Genomic DNA, 22,721 nt, shown 5'->3' with positions numbered 1-22,721 from the left:
CTTCCAGGAGATGAGGCTTAGGATTGTCCTCATGTAGTCGCTGGACCTTGGAATCTCCCAATCTTAACAATCTCCTCCAAATCTGCACCAAAGAGTAGTTTCCCTCGAAAGGGCAACTTTGCCAGACGAGATCTGGATGCCACATCAGCGGCCCAATTCCTCAACCATAGCCAGTGTCGCACCAAAATGGCCAAGGCCATACTCTTAGCTGACACTCGGAGAATATCATAAAGAGTGTCTGACAAATAGGACAACCCTGCCTCTAGGGTACGGAGAAAGTCTGGAGGCGAGTCCAATGCAGACAATTGTTGATCCACGATAAAGAAGCCCTAGCTACAAAAGAAGAAATTGCTGTCTGAGAATTTAATGCCGCTAGTTGAAAGGCAAGCGTCAACGAAGCCTCAAGCTTTTGGTCATGCAATATCCTTTAATGCAGTGCCACAGTGGTACATTTAGTAACTACCATAATAAGGGCAACTGCTCTATATCAGACCGTAGATGGGGATATAATTTGGACATAGCGCAAGCTACCCAGAGGTTAGAATCAGGGATCTCTCACTGAGCTGCCATAAGCTCCAGCATAGTCTCATGAATATGAAAAGATATAGGAGATCTCTTAGTACCTGACACAGAGCAGGACCAGAGGACTGAGAAACTGGGGAAGAAACGTTTAAAGCCTCCATAGATTTTGTGATCAACAGAGGCAACTCCACTCTCAAAAACAGCCTAGCTACAGTAGGATCATCACCCCCGTCTGCCTCTGAAATGTCCAAGTCAGGGCCATCAGCAGAACTAGAACAGTCAGAATACATAGATAAAACCTCCTTCAAGTCCTATGTTCTCCAAATCCTGCACAATGGAAAGTGTGAATTTCTTAGGAAGCTGCTCAAGAGCAACATGAGGGGAAGAAGGAGAGGCAGTTTGAGCTGATTTTAATAAAAAAAAAGCCTGATGTAATAAAAGAATACATTCAGGCGAAAACAGCAGGGCACTTCTACCCCTGCAAAAGCAACATCTCGAGACACAGTAGCGGGCGAGGAACCCACTGATAAAATGGCCGTGAAGCCTCGCAGAGTACAGGAGCTGTTGGTCCTGAGCCCACCAAAACCACTGTCGGAGAGGGGCCGGATTGAAGTGCTAGAGACACAGTGCTGATGGCCAAAGTGGCATATCCACAGAAGTAAAGCAAAGTATGGAGGAACCGGTAGTGGAGAACTTATCCCTGTATTGCGCAAAAGACTTAATAGGCACAGACACAGTAGGGCAGCCATATCTGTGGAGTGAAAAAAAAAAAAAAAGAGGACACAAAAAATAAAAATGTAACATTTTTAAAATGTTAAAAATTTACCATTGCTAAAGAAATATTTAATTGTAGCAAATGTGTAAATAGCTTTTCGTTAATGAACATCCATCAGTGACTGACGTACAGGAGTAGAAAATCCATTTTTCAAAAACTCCTGGATTTGAGTTTGACCGAGTCTGAGCCCAAGCATATTTATCAGAAGAGCGGATATCCCTCAACAGCTTTGGCTGGCTTCTGAAAAACGTGTGAACATCTCTGCATGACATATGCTTATGGCTGAGCTACACAAACAAAATTCCTTTGACAGATTCAACCGGCAGGGAAACAGATTAGCAATGCCCCCCCCCCCCCCCTCTCTCTTTAGCAACTCCATGTGTCCAAACTGACTAATAGGCCAGAGATGGCTTCTCCCATTATGTGGGTTGGTGTGTTGGTCAGAAAAAGCAGATATTTTTCTAAAAATTAAAAAACCTGGAGGACATATTTGAAGATGTTCAAAAGGAGGCCATGTCCTCTTAAGGTACAACAATTTTTATTGATGATAACATTAACAAACACAACCAGTACCTGTAATCATACAGAGGTTAGTAAAAAGCAAGTGCATGGTAACAGCAATAAGACGTATGGTAAGCCTAAAACAAACAGAATAATAAATAAAATCACAGAAAACAGCCAGGCTCTTGACCTCCAAGGCACTGAAACCCCACAATCTTCCAACAGCACAAGCCTCTCAAAAGAAACAGCACTGGCTGTTTTTTTTTACCATAAGAGGCAGGAGAAAAAGAGAAGGGAAGACAGATAAAAAGGTAGAAAGTGGCAACGTAAGGCGCAGGAAGGGCCCTAGACCACTAGGCAGACTGGATGGATCGTGCAGGTCTTTTTCTGCCGTCATCTACTATGTTACTATGTTTAGGTTTGCACCTGAGGCACACAGGAGCATATTTTCAACCCCAAACACAACTGAAGAACCTGCAAGCAGGACAGGGGACCAGAAGCCACCACTGCACGTAGGAGCTCCTATCCCGCCTCCCCACCTGCTAGTGGATGGGCACAACCCATTTGCCTGGACAGATCCTTCTGTTTAAAAAAAACAAAAATCCATGGTCCTCTATTTTCTTTCAGGAGCCGAAGGCACAGCACTAAATCGTGCGCTACCAGAAGCAAAGCCAGGCATAGTTAAGCATACCTCTATATCCAGCAGCTCTGGTCAGTCATTTCCCCCCAAAATTAATAATCTAAAAGAAATACCACGTGTACAACCTCACTTCGTTCCAACGCTGATTCCCCTCCACCACCTGAGTACCTCCCCTTCTCTCTCTACCTCCGCGCAGCCGCTCCGCTTTTTCCCGCCAGCCCAGCTCGCAGGCCGACACAGGGGGCGGAGACACGAACGTCATCGTGACGCAATAGGCTTGCCGTGGCTTCCAGAGCCTCGGAGTAGTAGAGACGTCTCTCGTGGAGAGGTCAAGCTGGGCTCAGAATGGCAGTAATGGCGGCGTGCAGAGCTGTTTCTGGTGTGCACAGGATAATAGTAATGTTGAAGGTGAGTGTGAAAAACCGCTGCAGATGGTTGCTTGGGATTGACTTAAAATGAGCAGCCGACCACTGTACTTAATCCTTGACCTGCTTTTTACCTCTGAGGCTGTTTGTAGCGTTCTTCGCGGTTCGGTTGTTTTTTTGTTAGCGTGTAGCTTCAGGAACCCCAGAGACATCCATGCAACGAAGGTTTTTTGTGTAGGGGTAGCAGGGGCATGCTGGACTTTTGTTCTACGACAATGCTGCAGGAAACCGGCTGCTTTCAAAACCCTGTCTGACATCCTGGTTCTGAGGTAACCTCTACAAAGGTGGAACACGAGCAGGTAGTTTTCAGTTTGAGTATGTCTAATTATCCATACCGTTATGGAAAGTTGAACATATTTTCTCCTAAACAACAACTGTTTTCTATCGGGCTATGGTTCTTGTCAGAATTAACTACAGGTCACCTCAGAATTCAAGGTTTGGTAAGTGAGTTCACAATTAAATACAGCCTATTTCATTTTTGTTTTAAGTAATTGTCTTCTATGTTTGTGTGTTTTGTATATAACATAAAAGCAGTAAGCAAAAAAAAAAAATTAGCACTACAGAATAATGATCTTTTTTTATTTTTACGCTTATATTTGTAGAGGACAATATTCAAAGCCATTTCTGTCAAAATAGAATTTTGTCCTTGTAAGTGGGCGGCTGTCAATTGCTCACCTCCAACGTTGTTGTTACAAGGTAGTAATACTGTCAGTATTGCCTGGAGGTATTCCCAATGGCAGGGAAGTAATGCATAGATTTGAAAATATCATATCATCAAACACACAATCACTGAGGGAGAAGAAGGGATTCTGACTTGTTGGTGTGGGTCTGTAAATGTGTAAAATAGACTGCAAAGACCTTTTAGCCTATCCAGTCATGTTTGTTTTATTTCCAAAGAGGAAACTACCTACAGAAAAAGCAACTACAAATCTTTATGGCTGGTTTTGTTTCCTCCAGGACAATAATTAAACCAGAAGTATGTGAGGTTTTGCTTAGGTGGTTATGAAACGTCTACAGGTAAAAAAATACCTGCAGACTATTAATCAATGTGGGCTATTTCATATTGCCTTTCTGGTCTTTTAAGTAAAATCTAATATTGCATAATAATAGCAGATCGGCCTGCCTCTATAACTAATGTTAACTGGCTTTATTTTAGATATGACAGCTTCCTTCTGGTCATATTTCAGCTTTGTTTGATATATTGCCAATAACGAAAGAAATAGTTGTTTACAAAGACTATTGGAGAAAGATAAGGGGGAGGGACATTAAACTTCATCCAGGTTATAATTATAGTATTTAAATATTTGTATGAAAATTAGAATTTAACAAGAACAGTTTCAATCAGCAATGGCTACATACAAACATCCATATATAGGAAACCCACAGACAAATGCAGCTACCTCCACAACTCCAGCTTCCACCCTTCACATACAAAAAAATCCATTATTCATAGCCAAGCCACAAGATACCACCGTATTTGCTCTGACCCAGGGGACAGAGATAGGCACCTCAAAACCCTGACCGCATTCTTCGAACAGAAAGGCTACAACCCCCAAATAATCTCCAAGAATATTGCCTCCTCCCTCAAAACAACCAGGGAAAATCTGCTACAATAAAAAGAAAACCACAGACCGAACCCCCCTTATAGTGACATACAGCCCAGAGCTGGAAAAACTGAGGAAAATCATAAGAGATCTGCAGCCACTATTCCAGGAGGATGAATTACTGAAAGAGATATTCCCATCCCCACCAGTGCTGGCCTTCCGACAGCCACCCAATTTAAAACACAAGCTAGTGAGAAGCAAGCTCTCAACAGAGACCCATAAAGAAGAGAATGACACACATCTTTGCAATATATCCAGCTGCAAACTATGCCAAAACATTTCACAAGACCCCACAGTCATTCACAAAGGAAAAATATTCAACATAAAGGAATCCTTCACATGCTCATCTTCCAATGTAGTATATGTCATCCAGTGTAAAAAATGTGATGAAGGGTGCTATATTGGAGAAACAAGCCAGATCCTGAAGAAGAGATTTAATTTGCATAGACATCATATGAAAAATGCCAGTGCCAACCAGGATGTTACCTCTGTGGGACAGCACTTTACAAAACCAGAACACTGTACTAATGATTTTATGGTGAGAATACTTAAGGGAAACTTTAAAACAATACAGGAACGTAAGACCTTTGAAGTCAAAATGATTAAATATTTTGACACCCACCAGACAGGACTTAACAAAGATCTGGGTTTTCTAGCCCATTATAAACCATGATATTTCACTGCTTTGTCACCCTCTGATCACCATGCATATCTCCCTGTCCCTCATCCTCTCAGCCCGTCTCTGTTTCTCACCTAGCCCACACCTCCCTCATCCTTTCAGACTGTCACTGAAATACTTTGATGTTTCACTTATATATGCTGTTACTTATCAAAATTTGCTTATTTCTGATCTGATGAAGAAGGGTTACCTTCGAAAGCTAATCAAGAAATGTATTGTTAGTCCAATAAAAAAGGTAACATATTTTCTATGTTTTATTTTATTCTATTGACTGCTACAAGAATGAAATAAATTAATAGCAATAATAGGCATGTTCTCTTTTACACTTCCTCCCTCTCTAACAGTTGCTTTGCTGCAGCAGCCTTCAGGATTGGTGTAAGACATTTAGAGGCCAGGGCAGAAACTGGGGAGGGGCCCTAAAAGCTGGACTTCAGCCTAGACAGGTTTGGGGGCCCAGGGCAATCGCCCTTTTTACCACCTCTCTAACGCTGGCCCTGGCAGCCTCACTCTTGACATAAACATGGTCCTTTTAGGGCATTCAGTTTTCAGTTGAACCTGCTCCAACTTGGGTAATTGTGAATTTTCCCCATTCTTGTTCTCTTTCAGTCATCCTTATAAATCGGCCATTGCAGTGAAAGCCCACAGTATGAGCTAGGGTTGTACCTTCTTTGGAATCCTGTATTCATATATCCTGAATATTACTGTTATGCAATTGCTGTGATTCCTTCCCCTTGGGGCTGTGAATGCTGTCTCCTTAATTAGCATTATTAATGACTGTCAGTAACTTGCATAGAGTGCAGGGCACAGTTACTTGCTGGAATGAATGCTTGAACTGAAATATCATATAAAGAACCTAGAATGATTGTACTATATGCAGAAGCAACATCTTATTATATAACTAGATAGTGCTTTGTTGTAATAAATTTGGATGACCACAGTGTTAGTAAAATTAATGCAAGGATCAATTTCACGTAGGTAAAAGGCTGTAGATAACTAAAACCAACGCCTTGATACATTTTCTTTGAATTTAGGAGGTAGCTCAAAAACTTAGTCTTAGCTGCTAGCTTCTCCTCTTGCTTCTACTACTACTAATCATTTCAATAGCGTTACTAGACATACCCAGTGCTGTACTTTCTTTGTCCATAGAGGGTTTTCAATCTTCTCCTTTTACCTCACAACTTTATCCCTTTGAAGCAGCTCTCTTAAAATCTGATTTACTTAGACCCTTTTCCTGTTCCATGTTTATATGCTAAGAAAGGTTAGTAAATTAGTCTCTAATCCACTCATCACAATTTCGTTCTCCTTTTTATGTACACATTCCCAGACTTCCTTTAAGCATATTATAACCAGGATTATGAGGATGCACCAGATTGGCCTATGATTTCCCTTTCTTGTTATATCACTTATGCAGTATGCATTTATATAACTTAGAGGAGAATTTTCGATAGACATCTGTCGGCTTTGGATGTTTTATGCTAAATGTCCCAAATCCGAATAAAAAACATACCATTTTTGAAATAGCAAAATATGTGTTCCCCCCCCCCCCTTTAAATACTGTTTGTAGCAAGGTTTTGTGCTCTGTTCATTTATTTTTTCAGGCATTTAAAAAAAAAAAAAAACCCCATCAATGTACAAGTGAAAATGTAGACAGTCAAGCCATTGGGATGTAGGAGGGGGCCAGCATTTTTATCATACTGGTTCCCCAGACATCGCAGGAGAGCAATTGGTTAGTCTAGGGGGCACTGCTGTGGGCTTCATATGAATGCTCCCAGGTACATTTCTCATTGTTGCTCCCTTATCTTGTCTACTGAGCTTTCCAAAATCTACTCCCAGCTATACACCACTTATAGGTGAAGGGGGCACCTATATGTGGTTACAGTGGGTTTTTGGTGAGTTTAGGAGGGCTCAGTTTCTACAGCGTGTAACAGGTAGGGGAAGGTATGGTCCTAGGTCCACTTGTCTACAGTGCACTTCACCCAGTGCTACATTACTCCAGGGACCTGCTTGCTTCTCTGATGGACCAGTCTATAACGTCTGAGGTTGTCATAGAGGCTGGCAAGTACTATTTTTATTCACATTTTTGGGGGGATGTGAGGGGATCAGTAACCACTGGGGGATTAAGGGGGTTCATCCCTGAATCCTTCCAGTGGTTATCTGGTCATTTAGGGCACCTTTTGGGGTCTTTTTCATTAAAAAACAGGTCTAGACCAAAACATTGAAGTTTTCCCCCTAGACGTTTTTGTTTTGGTCCATTAGGGTGTGCCTAACACTTGGATGTTTTACAGCCATAAATTCACTTTAATCTTGCCCTCAAAACGCCTCCTTGTGATTGGACACACTGCAGGCGAACTGCATAGATAAACATCTACAAAATAGGTTTTGAAAATAAGATTTGGATATTTTGAGAAGAAATCTGGCCAAATGTTTAATTGGTACTTGATACACTGCCTTTCCTAATAAGAGCACAGCGGTGTTTTGACACCTTTTGGGTGTTTCTCTTTTGAAAATGAGCCCCTTCAGCTGCTAAATCAAAAAGCAATTAGGAGCATATCAATATGTCTAAGAAGATTAACATATCTCTTCTCATCCTTCTCTGCCATATGGTAACTCTGCTACTCCCTAGTCATTTAATAATTCCTTGCCTCTCCTCTTCCTTGTGCAAGCTACATATGCAGTAACTTTTTTCCTCCTGTCATGACTTTTGCTGTATTGTATCATTGCCCCTGTTATATTCTTGCCATGTTCATATAAAATTTGTCCCCCTCCAGCAATCCTACTTTCTTCCAAACAGAAGAGCGATGCGAGAGCACAGCATCTCCTATGTTAGCCTTCCATAACTTGGGAAACATTGGTGCAGAGATCAACTTGCAGTTCCAATCTTATGTACACCCCATTAACATTTGAATAAACTGATTTCTGCTTCCCCTGGATGCAGGATTATCCAGGAATATATACGATTCAATTTGGTCATCAAAAAATTGGTTCCTTTCTTCTCTACATCCTTAGGCGGTTTCTTTGAAGGCTTGAAGTTTTCTTGTCTGGAGGTCAGCTGCTGGTGCTGTGCGTATTACTAGCCTGGGAACATTGTGGGACATCTGTTGAGCTGCTCCTGGAGTAGGTCTATACTTCAGCATTTTAAGTTGCTGGAGACCCTGCTGCTTTGTGTGGCCGTTATAGGATTGTTGGAGGACTCTGCTGGATTTTTTTTTTTTTTGTGATTGTTTTGCCTTTCTACTATTTACGATTATGCGGTGAGGGGTCAGAATGGCACTTAAAGAGTTTATTTTTAAATCAGCTGGTGTTTGTCTCTGGTGTGAGTGTGTGCAGTCTATTCCTGTCTTGTGGGACAGAGAAGGGATTCTGTATGATTGTGGCAGGATAGGCATTTGGGTTGTTTTTACCGTCTTGTATACTTTTTGTTAGTTTGCTTTTCTTTGTTGAATGAATGTGAATCAGGGTTCACTTCTATATGATCTTACCAGTATAATTTGGATTGCTGTTATTACTGAGACATGAGTGAATACAGGGTATACGTTGACATTGCTGCAGCTTTGCCCTATTGAGTATTCTTTGGTCAAGAAAGAAGAGGAGTGGCTTTTAATTTCAGAATAATTTTGGAGGATGTGTAATATTTAGTAGTTAGAGTTCCACAACTCCTGTTACTTAGATTATTGCCTTCCAGGTCTTCTGTTGACACTCTCTTGAATTTGAGCACCTTGAAATCAGAAAACAGATGTCCTATAGATCATTTGAGTGATATCGGTCTTCATTTAGATACTGTGCTAGCAAAGTTTTGGATATTTGTGATTTTGGGAATGTGTGAGTGGGTCCAAGTGTGTTGTAAATGTGATGTTTATCTCTGGAAATTTATCTACCTTTTCTAATGTTACTGATCTGGAAATTCCCTAGACTAACCACCTTTTTGGTTTGCTTTCTTGATTGACTTATCTGGTGTGGTGGATAAGCCTATTCTCAGTAGCATCTTGAGTCTAATTCAGTGTGTCTTGAGCATTGGGCTTCTTTGGACTGGTTCTACTGTGGATGAGTTGGTATGCAAATGGAACATGGTATAGAAAGACTCCTTTTGATACCCTATCTCCTCCTAATTTGTGTTTTTTTTTTTTCTTCAAAAGTTGGCTTTACCCTGGTACTATGTTCAGTTGTGTTTTGAAGTGATAGTTGTACATATGCATCCAGCTTCTCCTACATAAGTGCACAACTGTGGAACGCACTACCAAAGGCTATAAAAACAATGCAAGATCTAGCAATCTTCCGAAAACTACAGAAAACCAACCTGTTCAAAAAGGCATACCATAATGATCCATCCTAAATACTAGACAACTAGCTTCTACATGAACTAGACAAAACAGAAATCTCTACACTAGACTGATAACCTACGTGCTACTAATGAAAGTTACACAATACGCCCTACCACTTTATTTCACATACCGGAAATGAACTTGTTGTCTAACTTATAGAATAATTCACTTTGTCATTTAGGAACTTCAATTCAGTACCACTGTGTATTCTACTTTACCATTTATGAATCTTAATGCAATACCACTTGTATTTCTCTATCCGGAAATGGCGATCGCCATTACGGCATAATGTAAGCCACATCGAGCCTGCAAATTGGTAGGAAAATGTGGGATACAAATGCAACAAATAAATAAATAGTTACATCATAAGAAGCCTAGATGGTGAAAGTCATTCAATGGAGGATTTGGTCTCTAATTAAAAAAAAAAAATTCCTCTTTCCACAGTTGAGTAATTAAGCAGAGAAAGTATCATAGATGTATAATATTGCTAACAACATCTCTGAATAGACCTAAGGAGCTTCATAGTTTGCTCCAGAAGTTGGCAGGCTCTTAGAGGAAGGTTCAGTTAGGTTTTGAGAAGTCTTCAGCAGATGATTTTGAGAATTGTGCAGGAGAATTCTATAAATTGCGTGTGTCCAATTTGTATGCGCAGTTTGAATAACTAGCCTATTAGTGCCAGTAATTGGATACTAACAGTCAGAGTTGGCAACAATTTGGATTTACGTGTGCATCTTGCTAAGCGCTATTCTATAAAGATGTGCATGCAAATCCTTTAGTGTGCAACTGAAAAGGGGCATGGGTAGGTCAGGAATGTTCACTAAAGATGCACGTTCTGTTAGAATTGGGGGATCTGCAACTAATTTAGGCATGTGGATTTACACCAGGGTTCAGTTGGTATAAATCCTAGTGCTAGGTGCCCAACTTGGAGTGCCGTTTATAGAATTGCACTTGCGCATTTTTTCAGTGCCCAAATTTGTTCACTGTTTACTGAATTTAGTCCATAGTAACCTGGGAGTTTTGGAATTGTGCTTTGATTTTGGAGAAGGTGACAATGAGGTGTTATCAGAGTATAGGTGGACTGAGTTTTGGCGGGTGCCTTGTTTGTAAGCTTGAGAATGTTTTGTCTTTTAACTGCACCATAACTCTTGGTGAGACCTAGTTCCCTGGTATGGGTTAAGGAGTGTGGTAGCCATGTTAGTCCACTCTTAAGGTTATCAATAGAAATCAAACAAAATAAAACATGGAAAAGAAAATAAGATGATACCTTTTTTTATTGGACATAACTGAATACATTTCTTGATTAGCTTTCGAAGGTTGCCCTTCTTCGTCAGATCGGAAATAAGCAAATGTGCTAGCTGACAGTGTATATAAGTGAAAACATTCAAGCATTACTATGACAGTCTGACAGGGTGGGAGGATGGGGGTGGGTCGGAGGTATGCATGGGGACATCAAAGCATATCATTGATATTCTAACAGGATGGGTGTGGATAGGTGAGGGGTGGGGTGATCAACAGAGACATACAGCTTTATGGTTTATAATGGGCTAGGAACCCCAGATCCTTGTTAAGTCCTTTCTGTTGGGTGTTAAAATATTCAATCATTCTGACTTCAAAGGTCTTAAGTTCTTGTATGGTTTTAAAGTTACCTTTGAGGATTCTCACTGTGAAGTCACTGGTACAGTGTCCTGGTCCTGTAAAATGCTGACCAACAGGCGTGGGAGCCCTACTGGCACCAGTATTGTTCATGTGATGTCTATGTAAATTGAATCTTGTCTTAAGCATCTGGCCTGTTTCTCCAATATAGCATCCTTCGTTACATTTTTTTACACTGAATGATATATACCACATTGGAAGATGAGCAAGTGAAAGATCCCTTTATGTTGAATATCTTTCCTATGTGGATGACTGTGGGGTCCTGTGAAATATTTTGGCATAGTTTGCAACTGGATAAATTACAGGGAAGTGTGCCCTTCTGTTCCTTTTCAGTCTGTGATGGAAGTTTACTTCTGATTAGCTTGTGTTTTAAGTTGGGTGGCTGTCAGAAGGCCAGTACTGGTGGGGATGGGAATATCTCTTTCAGTAATTCATCCTCCTGGAGTATAGGTTGTAGATCTCTTATGATTTTCCTCAGTTTTTCCAGCTCTGGATTGTATGTCACTACAAGGGGGATTCTGTCTGTGGATTTTTTCTCCTTGTACTGTAGCAGATTCTCCTTGGGTGTTTTGAGGGAGGAGGCAATATTCTTGGAGATTATTTTGGGGTTGTAGCCTTTCTGTTTGAAGGATGCAGTCAGATGTCTGTCTCTGTCCCCTGGGTCAGAGCAGATACGGTGGTATCTTGTGGCTTGGCTGTAAATGATGGATCTTTTTGTATGTGAAGGATGGAAGCTGGAGTTGTGGAGGTAGCTGCATCTGTCTGTGGGTTTCTTGTATATAGATGTTCGTATACAGCTATCACTGATTGAGACTGTGGTGTCCAAAAAATTGACTTTTTCTGGGGAGTAGTCAATTTTGAATCTGATTGTAGGATGGTATGTATTGAAGGCAGAATAAAATTGTTTCAGAGTTTCTTCACCTTCCGTCCAAATCATAAAAATGTCATCGATGTACCGGTAGTATTTTAAAGGTTTGGTCTGGTGTGTATTCAGAAATGTCTCTTCCAGCTCAGCCATAAAAAGGTTGGCATATTGGGGTGCTGTCCTGGTGCCCATCGCAGTGCCCATTATTTGTAGATAGAAATCATTGTTAAAGCGGAAGTAGTTGTGAGTTAAAATGAATTTGATTAATTTTGTAATAGTTTCTGGTGAGTATTGATGGTCCAGTGTGGATTTTTTTAGGAGTCTTCCACATGCAGCTATGCCATCCGCATGTGGAATGATGCTGTGTAGTGATTCTACATCCATCGTGACCAGAAGGGTGTTAGGTGGTAGTTGCTTGATATTTTTCAATTTATTCAGAAAGTCTGTGGTGTCTTGTAGCTGTTAGTTTTGTATACGAGAGGTTTCAGAATTCCCTCTATGAGTCCAGATATTTCTTCCGTGAGTGTGCCAATACCTGATATGATTGGTCTGCCAGGGTTTCCCGGTTTGTGGTTTCCCTCAAAACACCCAGGGAGAATCTGCTACAGTACAAGGAGAAAAAAATCCACAGACAGAATCCCCCTTGTAGTGACATACAATCCAGAGCTGGAAAAACTGAGGAAAATCCATAAGAGATCTACAACCTATACTCCAGGAGGATGAATTACTGAAAGAGATATTCCCATCCCCACCAGTACTGGCCTTCCGACAGCCACCCAACTTAAAACACAAGCTAATCAGAAGTAAACTTCCATCACAGACTGAAAAGGAACAGAAGGGCACACTTCCCTGTAATTTATCCAGTTGCAAACTATGCCAAAATATTTCACAGGACCCCAAAGTCATCCACAAAGGAAAGATATTCAACATAAAGGGATCTTTCACTTGCTCATCTTCCAATGTGGTATATATCGTTCAGTGTAAAAGATGTAACGAAGGATGCTATATTGGAGAAACAGGCCAGATGCTTAAGACAAGATTCAATTTACATAGACATCACATGAACAATACTGGTGCCAGTAGGGCTCCCACGCCTGTTGGTCAGCATTTTACAGGACCAGGACACTGTACCAGTGATTTCACAGTGAGAATCCTGAAAGGTAACTTTAAAACCATACAAGAACATAAGACCTTTGAAGTCAGAATGATTGAATATTTTAACACCCAACAGAAAGGACTTAACAAGGATCTGGGGTTCCTAGCCCATTATAAACCATAAAGCTGTATGTCTCTGTTGATCACCCCACCCCTCACCTATCCACACCCATCCTGTTAGAATATCAATGATATGCTTTGATGTCCCCATGCATACCTCCGACCCACCCCCATCCTCCCACCCTGTCAGACTGTCATAGTAATGCTTGAATGTTTTCACTTATATACACTGTCAGCTAGCACATTTGCTTATTTCCGATCTGACGAAGAAGGGCAACCTTCGAAAGCTAATCAAGAAATGTATTAAGTTATGTCCAATAAAAAAGGTATCTTATTTTCTTTTCCATGTTTTATTTTGTTTGATTTCTACTGGTATGGGTTAAAATTGCATGTGAAGTGCTTCTCCCTATTTTGGTATGTTCTGAAATCATGTGGTACTTTTCCGAACGCTTTGGGAAAACATTTTTTATTCCTGAAGAAATCATTTGCAAATATTAATGAACTACAAAATTATCATCCAGTGGCTGCCTTTTTTAAATGCAATTTATTAGAAAAATGTGTTTTATTTCAAGATGAATGACTTTGGAGGCACAAAATATCCTTCATGGCTATGAATCAGGTTTACTTGCCCATTATAGCACTGCATAATTATGTGAAATTACGGGGAGATCAGTGAATGATATGCTTAGACCTTACTGCTGCCTTTGATAATTTAGATCACGTGTTCTCAGTAGCATACCTAGAGGCATATTTTCAAAGCACTTAGCCTTCCAAAGTTCCATAGGTTTCTATGGAACTTTGTAAGTCTAAGTGCTTTGAAAATACACCTCGTAGCCAATCATTTTTTTAAAACACTGCCTCTACTATATGAAAAAATTATTTTTAGTAATAATCCACAAGTCACACAACAAGGGTGTACCTAGGAAAATTTGGTATCTTAAAAATGGAAGAAGTAACTAACTTGTTAGTCACACACACAAGGATTGACTCGAGCTGCACATACTGCCGCGGGACATGTTTATCCACTTCTACCCTAGTTGAGATATTTAACCATCTCTCTGACTTCACGTGCAACTTTCTTCAAATCAATCACCTTACTTTCTAATTCTTCCTACTTTCTTACTCATCTATATGTTACAACTTTTTTTCCTTACCCTTCACTACCAATTATAATGTTCTAGTACATATTGTGTTGTCATTGCAAGTAGTATACCATGCCATACTTTGTATTGTTCGAATATTTTTACTGCTCTAATTGCCTATTGCTCATGTTTGAGCTATTCTTACTGTACACCACCTTGAGTGAGTTCCTTCAAAAAGGCGGTAAATAAATCCTAATAAATAAACATTGCAGTGAGCACTAGAACATCAATGCACTCATTGTAAAACTAAACAAGCCAGATTTGTACAGATCGATCCTGCACAGTTGGTGCCAAAGAAAGCTATGTTTTTTTCACGCACCTACAGAAAAGAAAGCCATGTCTTTTTCACGCACATAAAGAACACGGATACATTCTCACCTAGCACACAATAAGTATCGACAAACTAGAAGTAGAAATACATAGACAAAAATTAAACTGAACTCCTAGACTCTGCATACAGTACAACTGCCACAGAAACAGTGATGCATGTCCCCTAATACTGTGCAAAATATAAAGATAGCAGATTAACCCCCCCGTTTACTAAGCTGCTAGTGTGGCTTAGTAAAAAGGGGGTAAATTTGAAAAAAACCTGACAAATAATCAAATAGAAATAAAAAAAAATGGAAAATAAGATACCATTTTATTGGACTAATACATTTTTCAGTTAGCTTTTAGAGGCCAAAACCTCCTTTCTCGGGTCAGTACGGTTCTAATACTGTTATGGTATCCTATCCCGACCTTGGGGGGGGGGGGGGGGGGGGTTGATCTCTGAAATTTAGTCAAAAATATATTGAAATTAGTCCAATAAAAATCACCTTATTTCCATTTTCTACTTATGTGTAAATATTTTGTTATTGATTTTGTTACAAAAGAGAAAGCAACAACAAGCAACAATGCTGATCTAATGCATAACGCAGTAAAGTACAAGTAGTTGGGTGCAAGAACAAGAGTTTATGGGAGAGAGAGAGAGGAGAAGGAGAAAAAAAAAGCGGGGGGGGGGGGGGGAATATATTAGTTGGGGATATAATTAGCATACAGAATAGTTCATGCATATAATACAGAATAGTTTGCAACATTGTTCATCTTACAGTTGAGAGATATGACCCTAGCACCGACCATTTGTTCTTATATTTGACAAAGCGTGGTGATTTTTTAGCCAGATACATTTCAAATCACATCAGTGCATAACTATAGACCAATTTCATTGTTAAACGCAGATTATAAAATCTTTGCAAAAATATTATGTTGCAGGCTGGACAACCAAAAATAACAGCACAAAGGGCCTTTAAAAACAAAAGGGACACAGTTCTTATATTTAAAAAAATCCTTTAATAATGAAATTTGATTGAAGAGAGACCCGGCATGGGCCGTTTTTCGGTGCTACCGCACCTGCGTCAGGGGTCACACCAATAACGAGAAGGCTCTAACATACAAATTCAGAACATCCGATGGTTTTCAAAGTTGTCTATAATATATTTCTTCAGTGTGAGTATCAAATAGACAAAACTGGACAACGTCATACAATCTCTTATACATAGAGATCAAGCTGGGTTTGTTAAGTCCAGATATGGGGCCGACAACACTAGATTACTGTGTCACCTTATCCACTCCGCTCGGTCTATGGCTTAACCTACTTGTCTGTTTCTCTAGATGCTGAAAAAGCCTTTGACCGGGTGGAGTGGAAATACCTATTAAGGGTGCTTAAGCATTTTGGTTTTCCAGACTTCTTTATACATATGTTGCACCTCCTGTACTCTACGCCGACTGCACGCATTGCCGCCAATGGCGAGCTCTCTGCTCCACTCATATTGCACAGAGGCACTAGACAAGGCTGCTCTGTGTCGCCTTTGCTATTTAATTTAGCGCTGGAACCCCTCCTGACAGCTATTCAAAATTCACACGGGATTGTGGGTGTCCTCATAGGTAGCAATGAGTTTAAGCTTTCGGCATATGCAGACGACATCATGCTATATCTTGCTAAGCCCCAGGCCTCCATGGATGCATTAATTAAGCTAATCTCCCGTTTTTCACAATTATCTGGCTATAAAATTAACTGGGACAAAACTGAGCTGATGCCTCCTAAATGATGCTTGCACCCCCTTCACTATCCCAGGATACCCCCTTAAATGGGTAGTTTCCTCCATAAAATATTTAGGTGTCTTTTTTGATAGGGATCTCCCCACCACTATTAAAATCAATTCAGATAAAATAATAGACAAGGTCGAAACTTCTCTTCCATTTTCTACTTATAAATGTTTATTAACACAGCTACAATACTACTTTATCCTAATGGAAAAAAAAATTTTTTCTACCTTATGTTATCTCTTGATTTCTGCTTTCCTCATCCCCTCTCTCTCTCTCTTCCTCCCCCCCCCCCCCCCCACAATGCTGTTGCAGCGCCAAACTAGTGACAAAAAAGTACAACATATCACGATCGTGAGGACTGCATTCTGCCTATCTTCGACTGTTGGCTTTGTTCTGGAACTGGAAGTGACGTCAAAGGGGGCTGGATCAACAGCCAAGGGATATGGGTAGGTAGAGTGCAGGTCCCAAGATCATAGTATCTTGTTTTGCTGCTGCTAGTCTGGAGAAGCAGAAGTGGCGGCTGGAGGAACGTGTCAAATGGAAGGCTTGGTGGGGCTGGATCCGCACACTAGAGTTAAGGGGGTGCCGCACCATTTCCTCTTATGATCTTAACCTGGGGAAAAAGTCCTGCATCACCTGTTTAGAAAATCATGTTTTTGTTTATTTCTCTTTCTGCTATGAGTTAATGAAATTAAATTCATATATTAAGTTCATAAGTAAGTTGTAAATTCAATTTTGCATGTACTTAGCATTGACATTTTTTATTTAGCGCCATCTATCCTATTTTTTGAGCTATATATAGTATGTTGCTAAGTGTGTTATGCATATCACAAGTGTATATACATTATACACTTAGCAACATAGTGTTAGAGTAGCACTGTTAAATTTATTTTCACTTTATTATTATTTTTTTATATTAATTCTGTGGCCTGAAAAGGACCATTTGAAACAATTTTTAAACTAATACTTTATTGGTCAGCCTCTGCTCTTTCTAACAAGTCTGCATCTCTCTGGCATGGAGTGAACCAGTTTCAGCAGCTGTTCCGGAGTAATAATTCGATTCCAGACTGCAATGAGTGACTCAATAAGTTCTCGTTTGGTCCTGGGCGTGTCTTTGATTTTTTTTCCAATGAGATTTTATATCACAGATTTTCAGTGGGGTTGAGATCTGGAGATTGTGCTGGCCATTCCAAGTTCCTTATCCTTACCCCTTTCCTTTTCCTCCACTTGTTGACTGTCTTTGTACGATGACATTGTGCATTGCCATCCTAGAACATGTAGACTCCAGAAGGCAACATGCATTTTTCAAGAATTTCAATGTATTTTCGTTCATTCACCATTTCATCCTCATCATGAAGTCTCCTAACGCCACTCCCTGCCATACAGCCCCAGATCATCACTTTCACTGGATGCTTCACTGAAAGATTGAGACACTCTCTGGCTTAAATTCTTCTCCTGGATATCTCCTTACATAGGTCTTTCCATGGTCTCCTAGCACACACAAAGTGCTTTTATCACTGAAGAGCACCTTTTCCCAGTCCTCTTTGCTCCAGTTACAATATTTCTTAGCCCAGTTCATTCGCTTCTGTCTCTGGTCAACAGTGATCAGTGGTCGGCTTTTTCCTTGCTTCGCATACTCTCAAGCCAACTCCTAGACAGTTTCTTCTCACAGTTGACGTGCATACATCAACTGGACATTTTTCTTTCCAGTCCCCTAATAGCTGTGGTGATGTTAACTTGCGGTTTCCAAGAAATGTCCGTATCAGCACACAATCTTCACTTTCAGTTGTCTTTCTGGGCCAACCATATCTGGGTCTGTCCTTTGTGCTGCCAGTCTCTTTCAGTTTTAGCAGGATCCTACGGACTGTACTATGGTTATGGCCAACTTTTTTTGCAATTTGACGACTGGAATAGCCTTCCTCATACAACACTGCCACCCGAATTCGGTCTTCTTGATACAGAAACTTGAATTGTGCCTTTATCATGACGCTACTTCAAGGCTAGCCAACAAGCATGTGTTTAAAATCACGGTTTTACATGCCTTTATAACTGTTTTAATCTCCTCAATGATTGGCTAAAAACTAAAGCATATTCATTGGTCAGAAAACTCTCAATGCAATCGATCATTTCAATCTGAAAATGCAACAAATTTAGAAGCTCCTAATGGAACACCAGTGGGCAGGATAAAAGCCCTTACAAGCGCCGAAAAATATCAGAAAAACACATACAATTGATGCAAACTTGAATTCTGAATAAAATGGCATATGATATGCAGTATTTTCCACGTTACATTTAGGCGGAAAGCTAGTCAGAGATGCATTATCCTTATCGCACAGGTGATGCAGAACTTTTTCACACCACGGTACGCCATTGCATGTTCTTATTGCAGTGACTTTGGAATTTGGGGTTTGAACCTTTCCTCTATGGTAGGAGCTTTGTAGTAAGGGCACGTGATGTGATGTTTGGTGTCAAGAAACTAGATTCTTCTCGCCTGTGTTAACATTTTATTTCCTCCCTTTAGCTTCTCTTATCACAGAAGCTGGGTTTACTTTTCCTTTTTTGTGATGTTATCCAATTTGCAATGGTTAATGGCAATGACGGGGGGGGGGGGGGGGGGGGTGCACCAGTTAAATGCTTCTTTGGATAAGAATCTGTCTTAACTTCAAAAGATGAAAGTGAATCTGCCCTCGGTCTTCATTAAGAAGCAAGATTTGTTCTCTTTGCACTGTTTGGGGTTTATACTTGACCAGGACTGTCTTTCAATGCTCAAATTTCATCGTTGGTGTGCTTTGCTATGGTGTCTGCATGCATATTTGCTCAGGATCTTTAATCAGTTGCTGATGCTACTGGGAGTTTTATGTTGTGTTGTCCAAGTTAAAATATCGTAATGCTTTTTCTCCAAGGACATGCAGGATACAATTCTACATATGGTGATGCCATCTGAGCCCGGCACAGACACATTCCCCAGCTTCTAATTCAAGATGCTTTTGGAAGTGGCACCATGCATGCATGTACTTTCCCACCTGCAGGCGCCACGTGGGATCAAGGCAGTCTGAGTTTTTCTATAGAGCTTAGGTGATGTACCTTGGGCATATCCTCAGATTGCACCCAGGTTTTTATTAATTTTTTGGCCTCCTACCATTTCTTAAGTGTGTGTATGTGGGTTTTTTTTTGTGTTATTTTTTTTCCTTTGTAAGTGCTGCATGGGACCACCTCCCTTTTTTTTCTCTCCATTTTTTATAGCATTTCTGTTTTTTTTTCTTGTTTTTCCACACCCATTTAGCCCCCTTAGACCTGGGCATCCTGGCTGGGATTTCTTCCCTCATTTTGTTTTTCAAAATTGTCATTTATTTTCACTGTGACTGTGTTTTCCAGACATGTTCCAGAAAACTCCCAGTGGTTTTAAAAAGTGTACCAGGTGTGGCAAGACCATGTAACTTACTGACCCTCATGATTGATGCTCACCGTGCCCGGGACCTGACCATGATGCTGATCTTTGCAAACTCTGTTCCAGGATGACACAGAGAACCTTCAAGAGTCCAACAGCACAACAAGAAGTGCCAAGAAGTCCGGTCCATCAACTTCAGCATTGATCCCTGTGGCATCGAGAGCTGCACCGCACAGTAGGGATGCATCAAGGAGGTCTTGCCTGCCTTGGCATTGTATACTGGTAACACCCTTTGGATCTGAACATCTTTTGATCCTACACCGAGGACCCTTAAGTATTTGACATCATCCTCATTAATACTGAGGGACTCTGATGCTGGGCGGAAGCCAAGAAGCACCGCTGTGGGTTCCTTTCGAGACCGGAGCTCTGGGGTATCAACAGCATCCAAGAAGTATCGACTCGTGAGGGCTGCTTCCTCTCCATGGATTTGTACTGATGCGCCAGCTCCTACATGCCAGACCAGGCATCAGATTCAAGCCTGATATCTTCTATGTACTTCACCACTCTGGCACTGACCTAGCCTTCCTGATATCTGCTCTCAGTGAGCAGTTTTGGGTTATGTTGCTGACCAGTGCGAAGATAGTTATCACGATTTTAAGGCTAAAAGTTTTTTGTTTTTTTTGGGGTTCGATTTTTCTTCACATTGAATAAGACAAATATTTATAACAGATACTTGACTCCAGAGGCAGGCAATTTTATTTCCAAAACACAGACCATGTCGAGTGCATTGCTTCTAGTTTTTCAATAAATTCTTACTGCATTCAGTCTTCGGAGATTTATTTGGTTGACCTGCATCCCTTGCCTACTACAGTTGCTCTTTCTTTTTTGTGGGGGATTTCTCCTTGGGTTTTTGGTGGGTGTTGGCGTTTTTCCTTGGAGCAGGAGGAGCTGGAGCAAGTCCTAGCTCAGTGCATTGCTGAGGCTTTGAGGACATTGGTGATGACCCTGGTGTGCCTCAGCCCATGCTGGAGACCCACACCATGCCTGTTGCTGGGCCTAGAAGGGCATTGCAGTCGGACCCAGCTGAGATGGTATTCCTTTTCCAGTCCCTCAGGGGAGGAAGCTCACTTGGGCCTCAGGAGAGAATCCATTCCTCTGCACTCCTGCCCAGAGTCTGGATGTGAGTTCAGTAGACCAAGGCAGGCCCAGACTTGGACATCTTACGAGGAGTATTACTCAGTCTGGTTTGAACAACTTATGGGAGTCTGACTGGGAGAAGGGGTTCCTTGGTCTCTGAACAGACACCTCCCCTCCTTATGAAAGGAGAAAGTCTTCCCCGAGGAGCTGTCCTTTTACCAGTTTTGTTAGGGAGATGGCTGACATCATCCCATTTAAGTTGGATGTTGAGGATGAGCCCAAGGCAGAGATGTTGGACATGGCTTTGATGCCCATTTAAAGGAGGCTATTTCTTTGGCTTGCATTCTGCGGGGTAGATCTGTTCCCATATATGTCGAGGCTTATTCTACCAGGTCTTTGGCGACTTCTCTGGCACAGTCTAGGGCAGTTCATTGGCAGACATCTGTTGGTCAGCGACATGGTTTTCTCATTCCTTTGTTAAGCATTACCATTTGGATGTGTCTGCTTGAGCAGAGGCTTCCTTAGGATCCACGGTTCTCGCTGCAGGGATATCACAGTCCCTCCTTTCTTTAAGGTTTGTTTTTTTACATCCCATTTGACTGGACTGATCCTTGGGACGTAATTAAAGGAAAACTTTAATTACCTGATAAATTTTCTTTCCTTTTAATCCCAAAGGATCAGTTCAGAGCCCGCCCTTCTTTGATGGTTCAGTTTTTCCAGGTTCTATATAATTTTAGATGTTTGTATTCTGCTTCTGTTATTTCTAAGGCACAAGTTTTTTGCCCTTTTTTTCATAGAAAAAGAACTGTCTAGAGGCTGGAAGTTTTTTTTTTTCTTCTTCTCTGAAAGCCACTCTTTCTTTGCTTTGTTATCGAATACTGGCTTGGTTGCAAAGGAGCTTATGAGGCACAGCTCATTAGAGTTTTCTATCTCCACCTGCTGGCGGATGGCTACAACCTGTTTGGACTGATCCTTTGGGACTAGAGGAAAGAAAATGATCAGGTAATTAACTAATTTTTCCTGGAGACTCCAGGACACTTGAAGGCTTTCAATGACCAACATTCATGGATCATCAGAGTTTAAGCAGAGCAAGTGTTTAAATAAAAAAACAAACAAAAAACAACCCATTCGGTTAAGCTACAAATGATGTTGGCTACAGAATTAACTGAATTTTTTAGTACCTGCAACATTTTATGTTCCACCTTTGCTTATACCCTACGCTGTCTATTAAAATGGTCTATTACGTATTGTGTATGCCATACTTTGTTGTTCAAATATTTTTACTGCTGTAATTGTCTATTGCTTATGTTTGATTTATTCTTACTGTATATTGCCTTGAGTGAATTCTTCCCAAAAGGTGATAAAGAAATTTTCTGGTGCAGAGGCCTAGGCTGCTTTTGTGGATAGTGACTAGCAGAGTTGATTTTTTTTTTTTTTTTTGAGATAACCAAATGCTCTTGGCTAGAATGCTGCAATGTGTGAATTATAATTGCTCAGATTTTGTGCAAATAATCCCTGCTCTCCACTAGGGAGACTAAAAGGACGTGCTGGAACACATTGAAGAGGGTGATGAAAAGCAGATTAAACATTTGAACCATTTCACAACTTCACAATGCCAAAAATCCAGTCTTGTGCTTAAACCAGTATCTTAGACACTGTGGCCCATCTGTTCAGAGCCTCGAAGGGATTTTAACACAGCTGAAGCCAAGGTCACTGGAGTGGGAGACACATGTGGTGGTTAAGTTTTTCAGTGGGCACATTTCAACTTTGG

The 22,721-nt window shown here is 40.8% G+C and overlaps 1 protein-coding gene across 1 annotated transcript in view; it reads left to right on the top strand.

Annotated features, from left to right (window-relative positions):
* Positions 1-2,726: 2,726 nt before the first annotated feature.
* PCCA (propionyl-CoA carboxylase subunit alpha) overlaps positions 2,727-22,721 on the top strand; it is a 1,085,625-nt gene continuing 1,065,630 nt past the window's right edge. The window contains 1 exon segment of the mRNA XM_030201346.1: positions 2,727-2,846. Coding sequence (XP_030057206.1) covers positions 2,784-2,846 — 63 coding nt within the window. The 5' untranslated portion in view covers positions 2,727-2,783.

The sequence above is a fragment of the Microcaecilia unicolor genome, chromosome 4, assembly GCF_901765095.1.
Source record: "Microcaecilia unicolor chromosome 4, aMicUni1.1, whole genome shotgun sequence".
NCBI classification, from domain to species: domain Eukaryota; kingdom Metazoa; phylum Chordata; class Amphibia; order Gymnophiona; family Siphonopidae; genus Microcaecilia; species Microcaecilia unicolor.
Note: the sequence above shows the minus strand (reverse complement) of the source record. Positions and strands in the feature narration are given on the sequence as shown.